At 39.5% G+C, this 21,909-nt stretch overlaps 1 protein-coding gene across 1 annotated transcript in view; it reads right to left on the bottom strand.

Annotated features, from left to right (window-relative positions):
* XKR4 (XK related 4) overlaps window positions 1–21,909 on the bottom strand; it is a 131,500-nt gene that overhangs the window by 45,449 nt on the left and 64,142 nt on the right. The window contains exon 2 of the mRNA XM_082233821.1: window positions 631–830. Coding sequence (XP_082089947.1) covers window positions 631–830 — 200 coding nt within the window. The remainder of the gene's footprint in view (window positions 1–630; window positions 831–21,909) is intronic.

The raw sequence follows: 21,909 nt of genomic DNA, 5'->3' as shown, positions 1-21,909 counted from the left end.
GTAAGCAAGCTCTTTGAGTAACTATCAGCAACTATCAGCTTTGGCTCATTTTGGTTAGCCCCCAATGTTCATCCCATGCTTTCAACCTGGTAGCATATCTCCAGATGTGCCAATTTTTTTTGTTGACCTGGCAGCATCATGTCTTGTTTTGTACTGTGGAAGGGAGCTGACTCTTCAACCTACATGCTACACTGTCTCCTACTTTCACAACACTTAAAAACACAGAATTACAGAACTGTAGAGTTGGAAGGGACCCTGGGGGTCATCAAATCCAGCTTGCGTTCATTGATCCAGAATGAAGGTAAAAAAGCACATTGCCTCTCATGATTACAACATAAAGGCTGCTAGCGTTTACCACCCATACATACAGGGAACTGCATTTCTGGTCTGGATTTTCCCTTTAAACCCTGGCCTTTTTGTGTAGGAAAATTGGATTATTTAAGTTTGTTAAATCTAAAACACATTAATAATAGCTTGGCAGAAGCTTGATGTATTTCTCCTTTGCTTGCTTTTAGCCCCCATTAAAAATAAGTTATTCTTTACTTCAGTATATATAGCATTAGGTTGCATATATGCACACAGCTTTATCTGTACATATTAATTAAGACCGATAAATAAATAAATCCTTACCTTGGAGGGCCTGAAGAGTACGTGTCTGTACAACAATGCAGAGCTGAAGGACCAGTTGTGGGGCACTTTCTAGAAATGTAGCAAGCAAATGCAGCATACTCACATCTGCATACTCATAGACCATTTTCCAATAAAAGCGCCATCTGTCACTATCACCACTCCGTCTACTTCGGATACCCAAGTAGATAGTGTGAAAATACCTAAAAAGAAGCGAATGAAAGGTATTTCAAAGGATGGTATTTTTACTCTAATGTAACACTAATAAACTCTCTGCATGCAAGTATTTGTAAATTGTAGATTGCAAAATCTTGGAGAGGGAGCAGACTTCAAGATTAAATTAATATATAATTCAAAATCAGAATAGTTTAGTAAAGCCTTTGACTTAAGCTACCAATGAGAATCAGCCAACGGAACCCTCTTCTGTACACGCACTGGGAGGAGTCTATTCCAAAAACTAGAAAAAAGATCAAACAAGTGTACACTTTTACAGACCAGTCTCATCACTGAAGTATTATTATATAAGTTGGCTAGAAAACTCATCAGGTAAATATGAACACTAAAGCACTTTTTAATCCACCAAATACCCAACAACTAGGCTGTAGTCCTAAGCACGTTTTTCTGAGAGTAAGCCCTTTGAATTCAGTGGGGCTTACTTCTGCATAGACATGCATAGGATTGCACTGAATGAATATTTTCAATTATTCTGAAACGGCTGTTAGTTTTCTTCTCGGGCTGTAAGGATGTAAACTTCAGTGGGGCAGTAAGGGGGGGACAGTGGCGTAGCGTGGGGGGTGCCAGGGGTGCCGGCCGCACCGGGTGCAACATTTGGGGGGGCGCGTTTGGCCGGCCCTCCTTGAGGAAGAAGGAACCCCACTGTCCTCGGACCTCCTCCGAAGGCTGGCGGTGGGGCGGAGAGACCTTCTCCCCGCGCCAGCCTTCGGATGGCTGTCCTGAAGACTTGTGGTGGGAGCAGTGGCATAGCGTGGGGGGTGCAGGGGGGCCTGCTGCACCTGGTGCAACATCTGGGGGGGCAGAAGAGACTCGAGTGCTAAAATCCACGGGTTAGGGGGCGCAAATTACTTGCCTTGCCCCGGGTTAGGGGGCGCAAATTACTTGCCTTGCCCCGGGTGCTGATAACCCACGCTACGCCACTGGGGGGGGGTTGATGTTCTGTTCCCTGTCAGTCAACCTTCCCAGATTCATGTGCTGGGCTTTCGGAAAGGAGCTGCAAGGCTCTGGCAGGGTCCTAAAGCGCTCTGGCCTCTTTCCCAAAGCTGACGAAAGTGCTAAGTAGGCTTTGGGAAGGAGGTGGGAACGTGCCCCTTTGGCTCGGCATACTATGCAGGGAAAACCTGTTGCACTGCCCTAAATCACCCATGTGCTCAGTATGGATCGGTCTTGTGTAGCCTGGCCCTGAATTAATCTGGAGTTACCAGATCTTTCAATAAATGATTGACATTCAGCTTCTTCACCAAATTATATGCTATGCCTATGAGATGCTCTCTTCAACCTTTTTATAGCAAGATGTTACTAAATAAATATGCTACATAGTAGTAGATAGAGTAGTGGAAAGACAACCTACTTTGCTTTCTTACAAGTCAAGCAAATGGTGTACTATGACCATTTGCTTGATTTGAAATTGCTATGACGATACAGTTGACTAGAACAACATTTGCATTCTACAGAAAAATAGAAATGTACTGATTTCATGTCTCATACACTCTGATATTTATGACAGCCACCCAAGTCAAGAGAGGGCAATTGCTTATAATATATAACATATTGAAACATTTATGAAAAGATCAAATATTACTAATGGCTTGTTACAGATACAGGAGACGCTTATTCCAATGTCTAATTTGCTTCCTGCACCAAACAGTACATTAAACAATTTAGCTACACCATAAACAGTTACTCTTTCTACCATCTCATAAGTACAGAGAATAAAAATCTCTACAGCTGGGATTTAAAAATAAAAAGTAAACAGCAATTCAGGTAAGTGGTGTTTTTTTCCAGTTGCCTAGCTACCAGGAAAAAAAACCTATGCTGTATTTTTAGCTCAATGGAAGTGACTGTTTAAATAAAGATATATTGTCCTATTTTCTTTCCGAAGTATTTGCTTATTAGCTGTACCTGAATATAAAAGTGTGGGGGAGTTAACAAATGAACACATCTTACCATAAATAAGTAAATAAATCTATACTAGAGAACCAGTTTTATTGGCATCTTAAACACTTGGTATTATAACCTTCAATCTAAATTGAGGCTGAAAAAATGTTAGTGTTATATTTAAACAGGAATTGTAGCCATGAAAATGATCTGTGACAAAGAATGACCCAAAATTTGTAGGAGTATCACATTCACAACATTCCTGGCAATTAAGCAACATAGAACTAGACTATGTTTTCTTTCACTATTAAGAGGATTATACTGAAAAAATAAGTTTGTTCTTTGTCTACAACAACTCCTACCACAACCCGACTTTACTGGGCTAAAACTTCTGCAGGCAGAAGTGACCAACTAGAACATGCAAACTTCAGGGTCTGAAAATAATATGCGGAATAAAATTCTAGGATTCTATGACCTCTGGTTTCACAAAAGAGTTATGGTGCTTATAAATTCCACCAAGGCAGCAAAGAAAGTATGGAAAAAGTGAGCTACCAGTCTTAACTTCAACACTATGGAAATTGAAGCAAACCAAAAACCAAAAACCCACACATTTGATTTGACTGTCTCACACACTGTTCTCACCGACAGTTTAGCCTTCAGCCCCAATCCTCTTCCTCTGGACATCATTGACACATTGACACTGGGGTGGAATGGGGGAGGTGTGTGGCCTGTTGTAAGAACAAGCCTAATGAATCACACCAAAGGCATTTCTAGATGCCTTGCATAATCTTTCTGAAAAACATGTTACCTGTTTGATCAGTTTTGTATTATGTGCTTGGAATCATCTGTGGGGAAATGCTGTGGGTAGGGAGAGCCACTATGCAGAGTGAGTGGTCGAGACATTTGAAGGAGAAGAGAAATCCAGCATTTCAAGTCTGCTTCACCTGATCCTAACATGCTACTCTGAATAATCAAGCTACCCTCTTACAATGCTGCTATTTAATGATCCTGAATGAGGAGACTGACTTTGCTTGTGTCACCAAGATTTGAAAGGACGAAAAAGGTAGAGCTCCCCCCCCCCCCAGACACAGACTTGAGGTTCAGGAAAGGGCTGTTGCTGTTGTTTATAGGGATTTCATCTCCCACTCCAGGCTCCCTATCAGATTGGGTGCACACTTTAAGTATCTGTACCTGGTGCTGAGAACAAGGGACAAGGTAGGGCTGCTGTTGGCATAGTAATCATCCTGCAAACAGCACACATGATACAAAACAGTAAACGGGGGGAAATGTAACCCAGAATGATGTTGTGCATGACCAAGAACATGGTCAGAAACAGATAACTTCACCTTCAATGCAGAAGCTTTTAACTGCTAGAACTGTGCCATTTCCCCCTCAGTTTTTAGCCAGACTATATCTCTTACCAATAAATTCTCAGTGAATTCCACCCCCCCATGAATATAAGAAATTATCCTGATGCTATGAAAAATAAAAAAATGAATGTGTCATAATGGCAGGATGCTGAAAAGGATGCTGAAACTATGCAGCTGCATAAAAATAGGTCTAGTCACTGCCATTATGCAGAAAGTGCCACATTTCATTATGCAGTGGAGGTTACCTGGTGACAGACACACATTATAATACCTAGAAGTGGCCTGCTATATCTAGCTTATAGAATTGGAAATGAATGGGGTGTGTGGATATTTTAACTTGCTATAATTATTTCTTGTTTCATTTTACTAGAAATCAGTGCTCTTGGATTTTCTGTCACCTGAGACCGAAAACCCCAATATCCAAATTTACTAACTAGAAAATCAAGTACTGTCAGTAGCATGCTGAACCTAGCAGTATGTCATCCATAGAAGAAAGCAGTCGGAGGAGCGTAGGTGCTCGCAAAGATTATACAAAAGAATGGCTCACATGACACTTGCTATCCCCCAGCTCTCAATGTTACTTCACAGAAATATAACCTCCCTACTTTTTAGCGGGAGTGGGTCTGAAGGGTTAGGTTGCATCATTCAATTCAACGATGAATTTGTAAGCTAATGGCATCAGCTATGCTCCACAGAAGATTTACCAGGGAAAACCCTTGAATTTCTACTTGAACAATGAACTGTAAGCTGTTCCTCTGTCTTGTGATGGTAATAAATATTGTATTGCTAGACACTCCTTTTAGGCCACATTATCTTTGCAACAGTAGACATCTAGCCATTCATGATTTTATTCGCTAAAATCCACAAGTTTCTACTAAAAGAAAAAGTTCCTGATGTGCTTTCTTAGTATCATGTACTGTTAAATGCTTTTGCAATATCCACAAGTGGATTTAGGAGGATGAGTGACCTGGATCATAGACTCATCTTAAAAGACAGATCTAGAAAGGAGATAATTATCCACAAGAGGAGCTTTGCTCAAGTTCATCAAGTTTGGCCCTAGGATTTTAAGACTGTAGACATGACACAGTGGCTAATGCCAGGATAAACATATGTTCCAAATGTATCATCTTTATGGCCTCTGGGTCCACTCTTCCTTAATAGAGGCAGCCCTCACTCGAAGGTGAAGGAAAAACAAGGATGATTGAGGGTAAATCACCCCTGCAAATTCCCCCCAGGGATGGGGGGAATGGACTTCACTCACAGCGAATGCAAGATGCAAGAACCTGGCTCTCACTCCAGCATGGAATGTGGGGGGGGGCAGGGAGGTGCTGAGTGCAAAAGCACTTCGCCTGGTGATAACCCTCCAATGCAGGCATTAAGAAGCAGAGGTTCTCCTGTTAATTAGAGCTTAATTGGACTAAAGAACAGGTGTGTGCTAGAAGAGATGAAATCATAAACTGCGGAACAAGCCAACTGCAAGGACTTTAAGGTTTGAATTTAAGTTAATACTTCATTCGGTGCAAAAGACAGTGGGAAGGAGGGGAGCCTACGGTTTCTTTATTTAAAGTTTTCTTTTCTACATTTATGGTTCAACAACCCTCCTCTGAATATTAGTTCAAATTATATTTGAACAAGTGAGGATGGAAGAAATTGGATTATAAATATGGAATAAAATATGAAAAGGAACTGTGTGTGTAAAAAAAGGGAAAAGAGGGGGAAGCTCTACTTTGCAAAAGGTTTACGATGAAAACTTAGAGCTCACTCTTTCCCATCCTTTATTATCTATGAACTGAACTGGATAACGCTAAGAGGACTTGAAATTTAATTTAATTGGAAGGGATAACTGGCTGTATATCTTTAGCTGGAAGGAAGGATGAAAGGAGTCTGATCTGTCAAGGAATTGATAAGGTTCTTTATTGAGTCATCTGCAGTTCGACAGACTGCTCTTCTTCCCAGCCTGATAGGAAAAATGGTGAAAGCAGTTTATATACTGGGACAGAGCGACATTTGCAGCTGTTGTTAAAGTTCTCGGTGCAAAACAATGAAGCACAGGACAGAGCAATGAAGAAATTTCTGGAACAACAATGGGATATCAGCTCTGCCCAAGGCACAACATGTTACAGCAACAATCGGAGTAAAGAAAGACATAACATCTTACAAGGGCAGAAAAAAATACCATGGACAGAATACTTGCCACACACAGGAAGAACAAGGAGATAGTTTAAGTTCCTCACTTGAAGATTCATAAATCATTTAATGTGTCAACATGAATAGAAGTTATTAATATTGCAGTTGTTGTATAAGGGATTATTATTATGACTGGGATGTAATTGAAACTAGTAAGATTTTGTAATGCAGAATTAAAGAAAATAATTAAATCATCAAATCTAGCATGCTGGGGGCCACTTTAACTAAATTATATAATTCAGTATTTGAATGATTGGTATTAATAATTGCATTATAAATTGGTATTGTTATAATGAGACTATTATTGGACCGTAATTGAAAACTAATAAAATTTATTATATAAAAACAAATATATTATATTTATAATACTGAGCCACTTTTAAAATATATTTATATAGGATGTATTCATGCTCTAAATACTTTGGTAATTGATAAAATTTCTACTCTGCCTTTCTGTAAAACACATCAAGCACCTTACAGTGCCCTGGTTTGCACACAACACTAAGCCATGGTGAACATAAACCAACAACAAACCACAGCTTGAAGGCATAATTTGTTCATGCTTAATAAACCAGAATTAAGATGCTGGGCCAGGTTTGGAAGATTAAATTAATTAACAATTGCAATGATACTGAATATCTGAAAAAGACTAAGCCTGATATCCGATAGTGGGGTTTACAACTTCAATAAAATATTGGAGGGGGCCTAGATAAACTGAGCCCTGCATAACTGATCACAAGATGCAGTGCACACACTTTTTTTTTTTAATGAGGCAATTGCTTTTATTTGAAGATTGGCAAGAAACGCAAATTCCGAAAGCATCTATTCCTACAGCATTTCATTTGTCTGGGTAGACACAATGGGGATTACGAAATCCCCTCTAGTGCCGCTGCTGAATCCTTAAGTGTGTCTGCATTCCCACCTCCAGAGACAAAAGGCAATGATGGCTATATAGTCATACCGCAGATGGACATTCATTTTAAGAAATGAATCAGAAGAACAGAAACAAACAGCAAAGGTTGTTGCTTATCTACCCTTCCAGCTGCAGGAAACATCTGTATTATGACAAAAAGAATTACGGGAATGAAGATCACAGATCACCATGTTAGCATGCAATGAAGCTGAAAAGACTTCAACCAATTCCTTGCAATTTAGGAGAAAGGATTCCAAGTAGATTTGTTAATTCCCCCACTTCTGTGACAGCAGCATCACCACTGGATCTCATCATCCTGGTCAGCAGTATCGATGGTGGTGGGAAGATAGCTCCATGACACCACACTGGTTGCTCTTGGTTATGCCTTTAGTGAAATGTCACATCTAGATTGTCTCCACATTAGCTTTTTCTCTGCATATCTCAATAACATTTCATGTGGCTGCATCTGGGAGACAAGTGAGACAGTATTCATCAGTTCAGCTGTGGCCAACAGCCATTTGGTTCCTCTTCTCACAGGCCTGCCAGATCAGTGGCTACTCTGCCTGGTCATTATATATTACAGTGCTGCATCCATCTAAGTTTTGTTTAAGAGAAGACCCACTGAAATTAGTGAATCTAAACAACTTGTGTTCATTAGTTTCAGTGGGCCTACTCTGAGTAGGACAAACACTGGATACAACCCTGTATGTATATATGCCTCCATTTCCTAGCATTCCTCTCAGCTCCTAATCAATTTTTCTTTGCTGTTATATTTATTTGTATCTTGCTCATTACATAGTTAGTAGGAATATGCTGTTCTCTTAGTCTTTGCACAGCGCTTAGGAAACTTGGGTGTCTTCTAAATAATGATGATGATTACAACTATAACAGTATAATAGGTCTAGAAAGCTATGCTCCATTGAACTCAGATTGTCATCCAAGAAAATGTGCACAAAATCAAGCTGCACTTTGGATTTCTCCCCCCCCCCGTCCTTTTTCTTTTTTTAAAAAAACAAACAAACTTGCTTTTGCTAGCATGTACAAGAAATGCAATTTACTCTTTGTCAAAGATCACAAATTTGCTAATTATATATACACACCTTCAGAATAAAAATGGTTTGCAGTGATTCAAAGCAAGTATAAAAGAAATGGAAGCTGGTAAAAATGGAGATAGGTTTGCTGAACATAGTTTGCAGCAGAGATGAGTGAACTTGGCTAGTTTCAGGCTAAAAACTTGAACAAAAGATGAGACTCCTCATGTGATGCCTCTCTTACTTAAGACAGCAGGTGTGGATATTCCACAACTTAATGTTCCCCATATAAGAGATGAGACTTTCAATGGCCCGCAGCAAGAATATTATTGACACAAAAATGGAAGCAAGAAGAATCACCGATGAAAGAAGAATGGTGGATGAAACTGATGGACTATGCAGAATTTGACAAACTAATGGGAAGGGTTCGAAGCCTGCGGGAACAGAGATTCTTAGAAGACTGGAGTAAATATACAAACTATTTGAAAAGTAATTGTAAAGAACAGATTATGCTAGTAGGACTGCAAGAAGTTTTGTAAATATTGCAAGAAAGACTATGAGGAAAATTATTAGTTAATGATAATTAAATGTAATAGGGAAATTAAGAAATGCAGAATAAGTGACAAAGAATGAAAAATCATCAGAGGTGTTGACTGAAGTCTAAAACATTGTATAAGATAAAAAGTTATGTTATATGATTGTTGGAAATGATGTTAAAAAAACCTATATATATATAGAGAGAGAGAGAGAGAGAGAAACTTTCAATGGCCCAAGCAAAGAACTTCTTGAACAGGGGCCAATGCTGATTTCAGCCCCTATTTCATGGGCTTCATTTAAGCTAGGTTCATTGCTGGGCCCTGTAGCATTTTCCGATGCTACAGTTGAGTATGCTTACAGCTCAGGTTGAGCCTGGAGCCTAGTTATCACTGCCAGTCTTCAGGTCACTATCTCCTTGGGCTCCTATTAATTTCCAGAGAACAAATGCGTGAAACACAATGCACAGTCTCAAAGCTATTGAATTTTATTCTCTCTTGAATATGCTGCTCATTCAAGCAATCTTAGCTAGTAGTTTTCACAGCTAAAGCTAATTTCTTGTTATGGAACTTTGCACATACATAAACCCAAAGCAGTAAGATATATAGGAAAAAATATCAGAAATATTTTTGAGATATTGCTCCATGCATGAGTGGTGAGCCTCTATACAGAATATCCGAGAAAAGAGTTACAGCAGTTATCAACAAGCATCTTGCACAAAAAGGCACACCAAAGCTCAGGTCTTTTCTATTCAGTTTTTTTGATGCTCCGCCCAAAATATAATTAGACAAGGGTACCATATCACTGACTAGATTAATCATTCTGACATTTCTAGAGTAGGCATAGGCTCAAGGTTCATGCAATCTGGTTAATATTTCCCATTTAGGCGTCTACATTTTTATTTGGAAATTTCACATTTGTATTTAATGGAGCTTTCCCCCCCGTGTAAATTATTCTGTTTTAAAACATGTGATTGCTTGAAAGGCAGACAGCCTGAACTAGCAGTATGCTCCTATCAAAGGAACCTCTTGTGTTCTCATAAAGAGAAGTTACACCCAAAAACCTTTCCATTCACTTCAGTAGAGTGCTGTATTCTGCTCCTTCCACAGAAACAATACAGTATACAATAAAAAATGGGAAAACTTTCCTTGTAGATATTTTGGAAGGTGTAGTGCAAATATATATAGATATATAAAATTGCATGAGATATATGTGTATTCAATGCTTCAATCTTGTGTTCATTATTGATATCAGGCACAGCTGCTGTCCATTGTTTTTAATAAGATCCTATTGCTACAGATATACCAGTGGTCTGCAAGCCAGCCACTGTTGAAATAAATGGTCCCACCCAACACCAGTATGGGGATTTCAGTATTGTGTAGCATAGATGCTTAATGGCATGATTAAATTTGTCCTAAGGGGTCCAATTCCAAGATAATGTAAAGCTTACAGAATAATCCACTGGGATTCAGTCATGAGACACAAAGGGAATATTTGGTACAAATGCCCAGAAAACCACACAATAATATTCCCAGCTGTGGTACATACATTCTTCCTCTCTTTAAATGTTGTTGAAAATACTGTTGAAAATTTTCCATTTATGATTTGCTTGTTCAGAGAAATATTTAAAAGGAAGACATTACCAATACTAACTTTAGGAGAAAATGGACCTGTACTTGTGTCCAAGGCTGCACATCACATTCCTTGAATTCAAAATTAGCTATTTGGAGTTGGGAATTGTTATTTTATTTGCTCAGACTAAAAGGTCAGCATTATTTTACCAGCTTCTTATTTTCTGTATTTAAAATGTCATCCAACATAGTTAGCCTGGGTAACATTTGTGCTTGCAACATTTCCTCTTCTGTTTCTTATTTCTGATAAGGTCTTTTATGCAAAAGGAATTCTAATTATGTTTAAGTATGGATGTGGGGCTTTGAAAAGCATCCTTTTTAAAAAGATAAAGGACAAACTTATATGTCCATCCACATCTTGTCATGCTAAAAACGTATTTTACATGGGTTACTTGTGCTTGAATGTAAATTCATTGGAATCAACAACCCTCTAGAAACCATAACCCATTTTGGAAGATTTTTAGTGCCATTTCTATCTGAAGCTTGTTTAGATCTATAAGTTGCTTTAAGACTAATTTGTGTGAAATGTGACAGATAAATGAAATAAATGAAAATTTAAAAATAACGATTTGCTGCCATTTCTTTGAAGTCAGTACTGTTTTGCATATACTATAGTCTGATAATATTACGTGCAGTGTAGTTCACATGACTGTGTTCATTGCAAGTCTTTTAACTAACCACATAAATTTCTGGATTTTTAAATTGCTGTGATGAATGAGATCATGCTGTTGTGGGGAAAATGTCTATTACCAGCCATCATAGCTCCTATTGTTTGAACACATTAAGCTTTGTAAAGGTTGACAGCAGTCAAGACTTCATTTTCTTGTCCATGTCCATAATATGGCCCTAGGTGCCACTGTGTCAATAAAACAAAGTGCTCCTACTGATGAGAGATGTGAATAATACTTAACAGTTAAATATGAGCACAACTTAACCCACCTCACAGTCTAGTTCCTCAGGTTACCAGGGCTGGTGCTGGGATAAGAATGGTTGCTTCAGCCATGCAGCAGCTCCAGCTGACAGCTTATATAGGACGTGGTGGTTTAACCTGTGCCTGGCTGTGTCAGGTCCTGATCTGAACAGATATTTACATGCAATTTCCTTCCTCCCATGTAACCTCATATGCAGCTACCTGGGCTCTTTAGTTCTGATGTCCCTGTCTGGATCACCCTTTCCTCTGCTCCTGTCACCATGGAAAAGATAAAACAGGGGAACTAGCCAGAAATCCAGGGACCTGGTTGGGACAAGCCTCCAGTCCAGGGGCAAGGATATCTTAATCCGATGGCTCCTTAGTGCTATTGGCAATGTGGAGCTCTGCTAGAGGGTCCTGTTCCACTCGCTGCTCACCTGATGAGGTCTCAGGTTTGAGATATGGGTAAGACAGAAGCCTGACACACAGCCAAAGGGTGAAAGCAGAAATCATATAATACTGTAACAGTTTAGCTTGATGTTCCACCTTTATTGTGTAAGATTCTTAACAGATGCCTACTTACTTAACTGGAAGTCAGGTAATTAAAGAAAAAAAGCACTCTGTACAAAGATTCTGGCCTCATAAATATGGTAGGGTGGCTAACCTGTTGCTATTCAGACCTTCTTAAAGGGAGTCGTATTCCCACCACATCTGTTGTGGTCACAGAGGTCAACCATAAAATACAAGAAGACTAACCTGCTAATACTTGCCTTCTCAAACTCCTGTGTTATGGTACTCAGTTGTTTTCCCTATGCTACCACTTGTGAGTGCAAGTGTCTAGTGGATGACATAACCTTCCCATTATCTTGCACACATGCATGGTTGATGTGTAATCATTTTTACCACATCTCATACTTTGTAGCATTGCTATGAATCCTAGGGGGTAGCATCCTACAAGTTTGCCACATTATGTAATGCTTGGAATGCTGATTATTTCTTTTCAACTTTATTGCTGAGAGTGCACAGGAACTAGGCTGATACACTGATGTTAACACACCACAAACATAGCAGGACCACTGAATTTCTTGTCCCATCACCTTTTTAATATGCTTTTGATATGTAGGTTTTTTTGTGGTAAAAGCAATAAAAGCTGATCCTCTTCCAAAGAGCTGCTTTTGTCCTAACAGTATTTTTATGCCTGTGTTTATCTGCTTTCTAAATTTCACCCCTGCCATCTGCTTTTGAATATACAGGTCATTGTAACCTTATAATATCCTTGTGAAAAATAAGATGTAGAAAAATGGCAAACAAAGAAAACAGGCACTGACAAATTGGGGGGGGTGAGAAATAACAAAATGAGAAGATGGAAAGAAATAAAAGTAATAAAGTGTCTTCTGGATAACATGGCAAAATAGATTTATTGTTTCTTTGCTAACACTGTGTCCAAATCCTAGCCTAGTTTTAGTGGCAGATGTTTTTGACTAAAACTCCCATCATCCACAACCTGGTTTGGATGATGGCAGTTGTACTCCAAGACATCTAGAGGTTACCAGGTTGAAAAAGGCTGACTTGAATCACTACTTACTTCATGGGAAATACTGGTAAGATTAAGCAGACATTGTTGCATTTCCCCAAAATGAGGGGAAATGTTTTTGGGGTTTAAGATTATTTGGAAATTATGCTCTCTGCTCCAAATTCTGGACAGGGGATAGCTGCAGTTCCTATGGAATTACACGTCGCACATGCTCAGACCTATTTAAAATTATTTCATCTACTGTATTTTATGAATGATCCCTGACATTTTCAACAGTCATGGCACCATTTCAGCCCAGCTTGTGTGGTATCAGTACAGAACCTTATCTTGCCCATGGAAATCTAATGAATTCCTCATAAAGGCTGCTTATACAGTGCATCACATCTTAAGTCCTTCATTTGAACGCTGTTCCTCTCTGCTCATTCCTCTCATTTATTGCATAGATATTGAATACTTATTAAACATGCCCCTGCTAGTTGTTTCTTTAAATTAGCTTCCTACTTAAGGTTTGATATCATTCTGAAATCCCTCAAGAACCATTCAAGCTGTAATCTGCACTCAGTATTGAATTTGCACCAGATAAATAAATTAGTTGCAAATTATGGAAGGTTCCCTTTATGCGCTATTTGAGTTCACTCAGCCAAAACCACTGTAGCCCTTGGCCACTGTAAAGAACTTTGGCCTCCTCCCAATAAAATCAGCCATGAAAGAAAAAAGAAAAACCAGGCAAACTCTACGGCTTCACAACAGCTGGAATCCCAAGCAAGTCCACTGTTATAATTGCCCTTTATCTGGTCTGAAGCCAGCTCAGCCAGTTTGCTTGTGTCCTGGCTTGTATTTTTCTTTTCTTCAAAGGTTCAAAGTTAGTCCAAGGGTCAATACTACATGTGCATCATTTAGATAAATTGATCTGCATATGAGCAATGCTTTCAAACAATCTTGGAAAGAGAGCAATCCCACCCACATTGCCACCATATAGCATAATGCTATGCGAGTTTTAAAGGCATCATTTTGCACTAGCACATTAAAAAATAGAAAGCAAATGAAAGTTTACAACTGTTCATAATTTTCAGTTCAAGAAAAATGTGATCAACCTACTCCCAAAGTATCCTATTTCACAGAAGTTTCTGTTGTGAGGACACATTGTTTTGTCTCTCTGTTTGGCTCAGAGAACACACCCATAAATCATGAATGCTGTTCTCTGTTGGTAGTACAGCTGTTACACCACAAGTCCTGTGCCTTTTATGGTCACATATCCAGCTCATCTCTGCTAATGGAGCATGTTGAGGCTCAACAACAGTTTCCTTGGGTCACTGAGTTCTCTCTGATCTTGCTCATCCATCCCGACTTCTGGAAGCTGCTACAAATATGCAGTAGCTTGTTTGGAGGTTCTAGCAGGGGAGCACAGCTATCGTATACCCTTGACCGAAGAACGGTACACTCCTTCTATCTGGGATGGTCGTCCTCTTCCACTGAGCGCGCAGCTTGGGAGGGACACACATGGAGCGGTGAGGGAGGAAGGGGTTCACCCACCTAGTCAGCCAGATCAGCCGAATCAACCCTGGCGATCAATGGGGTGACAGATGTTGCAGCCAGATCGCCCTCACCTTCAATGCACATTTATGCATGGTGCCATGCATCAAGCAGTAAGTGAACACTGAAAATGAGCCATAACCTTAGCTTCCCAGTATGTGACATAATACACAGGGAGAATACCAACAGAAAGTTTTAAAGATACATAAAAATGAAAAATACCCCATAGGCACTAATGTGATCCTCAAACTGACTCAAAGGTCTTCACTTTCTAATATGTAACAATCCAAAACCTCCTTCAAAATCCCTGCAAATGTACCAATCACTTCTGAACACCAGCTATATGGAGGCACACAGACAAGGGGTGGGTGATGGGTGGACAGGAAGGAGTTTGAAGCTGGTGGGACTTGAACCTGATAAATGCTGGGTTTAGTTAAACTAGCTTTTATCACATTGATGAAATACGTTGTGATAGAAAGGAAAATTGAGGCTATCTAAAACAGTTCAGGTGTGAAACCAAGTATACTGTGGGCAATAACATAACTATGATAGAGTGGTAATAACTTTGGTGAGGGAAAGCCACAATGCTTGTGAAATCTCTCATGCAGCCTGGGGACAGGATGCACATCCTATGAACTTGAAAGGAAATAAGACAACTATGGCTTTCCCCCCAGGGGTAAAAGTGCTGTTGTGAGGAGAACTGATTTGCTGGGGCAGAGTATTGCTTCCTCTTTTTCTTTTGAAGAAAACAGCTTGAATCAATTTGCTTTGGAAAACACACACACAAAGATCATGCATTAAGAATAAAAGTACATTATAAGAGAAAAATTTCAAGTATGGTGTAAAATGAAACATATTAAATTGATGTAGTAGTTAACTATGAACCACCCTTGTATTTATATAGTCTCCTACTTTGCTTTAAGAAAAAGAAATGTTTATTTCTATGTGTTGGAGTAACTATACATGGGAAGGGGTCAATATACTTCATGAACATATATCACCCCATGGATGAGCTAATCACAGGTACAAGGTCAGCCAAGCCAGTTGGTATGGTAATAGCCCAGTGCCCTAACTATATATTTGATTAATGCATGTCAGTTCAGCAGTGTTCATTGGTGTGAGTAGTAGGTCATATTGTCTAGCTTGAACTGCTGGAGTTTATTTGGAGCAATGGAGATACTTTGTCCTTGTATGTATCTATACATATCTGTATCTGCAAAAGCCTATATACTATCTATCATCTATCTATCTATCTATCTATCTATCTATCTATCTATCTATCTATCTATCATCTATACACACACACACACACACACACATCCAGAAGTATTTTACTGCAGGGATTTTGAAGGAGGTTGCAGCTTGTTATTTTATCTTCTGCAACTGTAAACTATTTGGACCTTAATCTGCTTCCATACTAGCACTGGGAGAAACTAGTGTACTGTACTGCACTCCCCCACAGGCCAACATGATACATTTCATATGTTGTTAGCACTCCTATCAGCCCTAGCCAGCACAGGCAATGGTCTGGGATGATGAGATTTCTAGTCCAACAACATCTAGATAAAAGCTAACTGTTTAGCAGTCCTACTAACTAAAATTGGATCCTCTTGTAATGTAACAATAGATCATATACATGTTTATTCATTAGTATAACAGAATCACAGAACCGTAGAGTTGGAAGGGACCCTGAGGGTCATCTAGTCCAACCCCCTGTAATGCAGGAATCTCCACTAAAGCATCCATGACAGATGGCCACCCCACCTTTGCTTAAAAATGTGTGAGAGATATTTGCTAACTGTATTTTTGTTTTGCCTATACTTAAATCTAGGTGAACAAATAAATTAATTATTGTAGAACTACTGTATAGTACTCTATAGATTAACTCAGCAGTAATCTGATAGGGACAAAAACAAATGCATTTCTAAAACTGCCAGTGTTGGGATGAATCCAGGCTATGTTGAAACATCAGTTTTAAATTCTGTATACAATTTATTTCCACCTATTTTGCTTCTTTTGCACTTTAGCCGAGAGGAGCAAAATGCACATTGCCGATCGAAAGGTCGGCGGTTCGAATCCCCGCGGCGGGGTGCGCTCCCGCTGCTCGGTCCCAGCGCCTGCCCACCTAGCAGTTCGAAAGCACCCCCGGGTGCAAGTAGATAAATAGGTACCGCTTACCAGCGGGAAGGTAAACGGCGTTCCGTGTGCGGCTCTGGCTCGCCAGAGCAGCGTTGTCACGCTGGCCACGTGACCCGGAAGTGTCTGCGGACAGCGCTGGCCCCCGGCCAATAGATGTGAGATGGGCGCACAAACCCCAGAGTCTGTCAAGACTGGCCCGTTCGGGCAGGGGTACCTTTACCTTTACCTTTAACCCCAAATTGGATCAGTTTATCAGAATGTTTATTATTTACTGATGTACTGTAAAGAAGACTTGCTTCTGTCATCTTTTCACATGGCTGCCATCCAACCAGCTTCAGGCAGTCCTAGCTGGTACTTTGTTAACTTGCCCTGCAAACGCATACTTTTCTGCATAGTTTAGACTTGCCCCCGTCATAGGCATATCTGCATAAGTAAATAATGAGAAGCAACATCTGCCCAAGTTGCTTAATAGCTAGGATCCTTCTCATTCACTAAACTGCTTAGTCTATCCGCATTTCTCTTTCCACAGACCACTCAAATGAATCCTCTTATATCCAAGAAAGACAATGAAGCACCTGTCTCAACCATGAGAATCTACTTAAACCTTTCCCAGCAGGATCTTTGCCTGCTAACAGAATGGATGCATTGTGGAAAAGCTGACAGCAAATTTCTGGAAGTGTTCCATAAATTCAGATGGGAAGATGTCTTAAATGAAATGATGACAGATGAAATAAATGCAAAGGCATTTCCTGTACAAGGTTATTTGAATCTCTGACAAATAAATCCAGTGATGTCTTAAGCCAGAATAACCAATATACAAAGCTAACATAGCCAGGATACAGAACACTTTCTTGGTATGATTTAATTAAGAAATCCAAAGCACCTTTGCATTACTTGAGGTGAAAACTTGAGTAGTTTGCATGTCTGAACTGATACACAGTTGATGGTCAGCAATTCTACTTACTACTTTACTTCACCAAATCTTTATTAGGCATTACAAATATAGTCCATCACAAAACATCCATATATAATTTTTTAGAATATATACAAATAAACAGCCATGTAAAAAATATGAAATAATGAGGATTTTCATTGGAGTTTCTTCCCGCTAAGTAGTGCCATTCATGACTCAGCCACCCTTGCAGTTACTTCTGGGTTAATGTCAGACAGATAGAATCTGATATTTACATTGTGCCGTGATGTTAGACTACCCATAGTTTGTGTAGCTCATTGTACAATGGACAGTACAAAATAATATGTTTGACTGTGTCTGGCACATTCAAAAAACATCTGCAATGTCTATCATTTCTGGGGATGTTTAAATATCTGCCCTTGACAAAAGCTGTGGGGGAAAACATTTAGTCGGGCTAACATAAAGGCCCTGTGTTGGACTCAAATTATTAATTTTGAAATATAAGTGCCCCTGCTATCTGTTGTATTTAAACAATAAAACTTGGGGGAGCAAATTTTTACAGGGTCAGCAATTCACTGTTGCTTGGATACAAAGATCTCAAGTGGAAAAAAAAAAACCTTTAATATTTGCAGGTAAGCAAACACCATTGAAAGTCACATCAGTTACATTAGTTTTAATAACATTTTCGTTTGGGGATGTGTAAATCCAGACAAGACAAGTTAAAGAGATAAATGATATAACCAGGTTTTCTGTTGAATGATTTAGTTAGAAGACGAGAAGTAGATTTGTAGACAACTGAAATTCCCTCAAGGCACAGCTCATAATAATTTGTGCAGACAAGATACATTCCTTTTCGAGTTGACCCATTTTCATAAAGAAAATCTTTGGACTCGGTCCTGCAAGGCCTAGTCATCATTGCAGTACTGCAAAGTAGTTTTTACACATGCTTAGCTGGAATTGAATTGTATTTAATACTGAAGCACTATCACAACAACTATTTACTTACAAGGGACATAAAGTAATCTTCTTTCCTACTGGATTGGAAAATACATCCATTCAGTATGTTAGGCTGAGGTGATGAGCTATTTATTAATTTTACTGATATGATGTTCTCTTACACTCACATGATGGTTATTACTATGTTTAAAGATCTACATATGTGTTCTTGGAGGAAATTGATTTTCTAGATCCCTTTCAGTTAGGGTTTTGGCACAGAAATTGTTTTGGTCACTCAGTATGATGACCTCAGAGATAGGGGAAATGTGTCCTTGTTAATTCTCCTCAGCCTCTCAGCAGCTGTCCAAGACAGGGGTGTTCAATGCTAACAATAGCCTTCTCTACCATGAATTTGTCTTTTGAAGCCATCTAAATTAGAGGTCATTACTGTCTCCTGCAGGAGGCGTGGTTAGTGCCACATTGTCCTGAATCTTCCACAACTCATATAGCATTTGTAGACTTCCTTCTAGTGTCTAGAACTTGGGGAAGAGAGGCAACTGAGAGGTTGTCTGCATAATCCTGTATGCAAGTACTCAAAAGTAACTCCCATTGAGTTCAATAGGATTTACTATCTGGTAAGTGGGTTGAAGGTAGGAAGTTTTGAAGGGCCAAGTTAACACTAAATGAAAAACACTGAACTCAAGATGGAATTTCTATTACAGCTACAATACTTAAACTAGAATGTCACTGTGTTGTCATTACATTACAATCAGGCCGTAGTTCTTGCTGTGACAAAAAAATGAGCAATACCAAAATTTACATTTGGCCCAATTAGCTGGAGGTAGTGATGCTACTTACTGCACCACCAATCACATAGCACGAACAGCATCACACCATTACCAATTAAAGTCATTATTATTTTATAAAACGCTTTGATGGCATAAAGCACATTGGAGGTGCTAAATGAGAAGAATCATCATTAAAAGGTTTTGGCCCATTAATTAGAATCATCATTTAAAAAAATACGGAATCATTCTAGGCACTTAGAAACTATTAAGCACAGTCAGCTAAAAAGAAAAGGATCTCTGAAGTACAGAAGAGGAACATTCGAATTACAGACTGGATATAGGGAAACTGTGCTGCTCTGCCAGGGTCAATTTCCTACACAGATATTGTAGCTATATGGGAGAGGACAAGCATCTTAGACCCTCATTAAGTCCAATTCCATCAGTTTTAATTTCTGTCAAACTCTTGTACAGGGTAGTCGGAAGGAGAAAAGCGCTGTTTCAATGTGCAAACCGTTATACATTCTGTCTAGAGAAACAGCCAGTTGTGATGAAGAGCTCATACCCATTTTAAATAAAACTCCCAAGAGTCAAGCTAGACATGATTCCACATGCATTTGCCTGAAGCATATCAGGTTTTTAGAAATTAGTATAAGGCACATGGGGGCAAATTGCATTTGGACTGCAGTGCATAGGAAGGGGATATTTAGCCCTTTCCTCCACTACCAGGATCCTGAGGAAAGTTACTTTCCCTCCACTTTTATTAGTGGTGTTTTTATTGTAATGATCTGTATGTGATTATAAATATATATTCTACTAATGTTTATAGTTTATGATTGCTTTTTTATATGTGTTTTTAGTAGTGAGCCACATTGAGTCCCTGTCAGGGGAAAAGTTGGGATATAAATAAATAAAATGATAATAATTGGCCTGGGAAACTACTTCCATTGGTATCAAATGGGAGCTTTTCTCCAGGGCTAATAGCTGTGCATGATTTTTAGGATGATTTTAATCAGGATCTTGGATGGTATGGGAAGGGCTAAGCATCTCCTCCCCTCACAGTATGGTCTTAATTCATTTGCTCCCTCCCCTGCACCTGCTATTAATTACAAACAAACAAACAAACCTTGACCTGGTTTAGAGCAAGCATAGGCAAACTCGGCCCTCCAGATGTTTTGGGACTACAACTCCCATCATCCCTAGCTAACAGGACCAGTGGTCAGGGATGATGGGAACTGTAGTCTCAAAACATCTGGAGGGCCAAGTTTGCCTATGCCTGGTTTAGAGCAATGAGTTTTAGTGTCACATCTCATTTGGCGCGCAGAAAAACAATGTTTAAAACATGTATATACTCTTCAGCAAAACTGGCCGTTAATTATTATCATTTGTTGTATTAATGATGAACATAGAATTCACGTATTTAGTATGAGTTTTCCAAAATGCAATCTGGCATCTCCTTGATTTAGCTAGCTTGGTTATTGCTAACCAGATGTGTTCATCCACTTTGGACAAAGCTTGAATACAGAACCTAGGTGGTATTCAGGCCTTCTCCAAAATGAGCTAGGTCTTCTCCAAAGTGGTCCTAAGCTGTGTGGGTTGCTTTCAAAGCTTTGAGAGCTTCAGAAGGGTGGGTGTCCCCCCCATTAAGCACAATTGAATACTTGCTTTCAATCTCCCATAGGCAAGCTCTCCATAAAAAAAAAAAACCAAGGCAGAGAGGAGGGGCTTGTAGTTCTATGACTGACAGCTTTAGATTCCAACAGGGAACAATTTTACCAGAGCTCTCAATATAACTTGCAATCACAGTGCTTTGGGATGGGATGTAGAAGGAACTAACAGAAGGTGTTCTAGCATTTTTCTTTTCCATTTACTTTTTAGCTGTAGTAATGCACAGCTTTCAAAGTGATATACCCATCACTAACAGGGATTTGTCTGGTATCCTACTTGCTTCCTGTTCAGTGAGTGGTTGACACCAACCAACCCCCCAATGATGCATTTGGATTTCTTTCCACCATGTCCCTCACAACCTGAACCAAGCTGCCTGAAACTTTCTCTCTGGCTGCTGGGGCAGAGCAGTGCAGGCGGCTCCTACTGGCAACTGGTCTCGCCACCCGAACTTCTTCCTTTCCCTCTGTATAGCCACAGTGATGAGCTGGGCTTTTCAGCTGCAAAACTAAGAGTGAGAAGGCCCCCTCCATATGCACCCACCCTCTGCCTGAAAGAATAGTCCGATGGCGCTCTGCTGACTTTGCAAGCAGGTAGATCTTTTTCTAAGGATGCACTAAGGACTATCAATTAATTAATTAATACCATTTACATCCCACCTTTCCTCTAAGGAATCCAATATGGTATACAATATGGTTCTTCCTCTTTTCATACTATCCTTACAACAACCCTGAGATAGGTTAGGTTGAAAGATGGCTGCCCAAGGTCACCCGGTGTGCTTTGTGACTCAGTGGGGATTTACACTCTGCTCCTCCACGTCCTAGTCCATTGCTCTAACCAATACACAACACAGACTTTCTAACATGGTATGTATTGCACATTCACACAACAAAGATTAGCCACACCTTAAAACCCACAAATGGTAAAAAATAAAAAAATGAAAAGAATGTTCCTTTTTAAAACACCCCAAACTTTAAAAACATTCCTAGTGGGCACCAGCACAATATTATACCCCTCTATGTTTTCTCAAAGTATAATCCATCCATTCCACCAAGGCATTTGCTGCCAATTCAGAGCAGAAAGCAAACT

The sequence above is a fragment of the Podarcis vaucheri genome, assembly GCF_965113315.1.
Source record: "Podarcis vaucheri genome assembly, chromosome: 8".
Classification (NCBI taxonomy): Eukaryota; Metazoa; Chordata; class Lepidosauria; order Squamata; family Lacertidae; genus Podarcis; species Podarcis vaucheri.
Note: the sequence above shows the minus strand (reverse complement) of the source record. Positions and strands in the feature narration are given on the sequence as shown.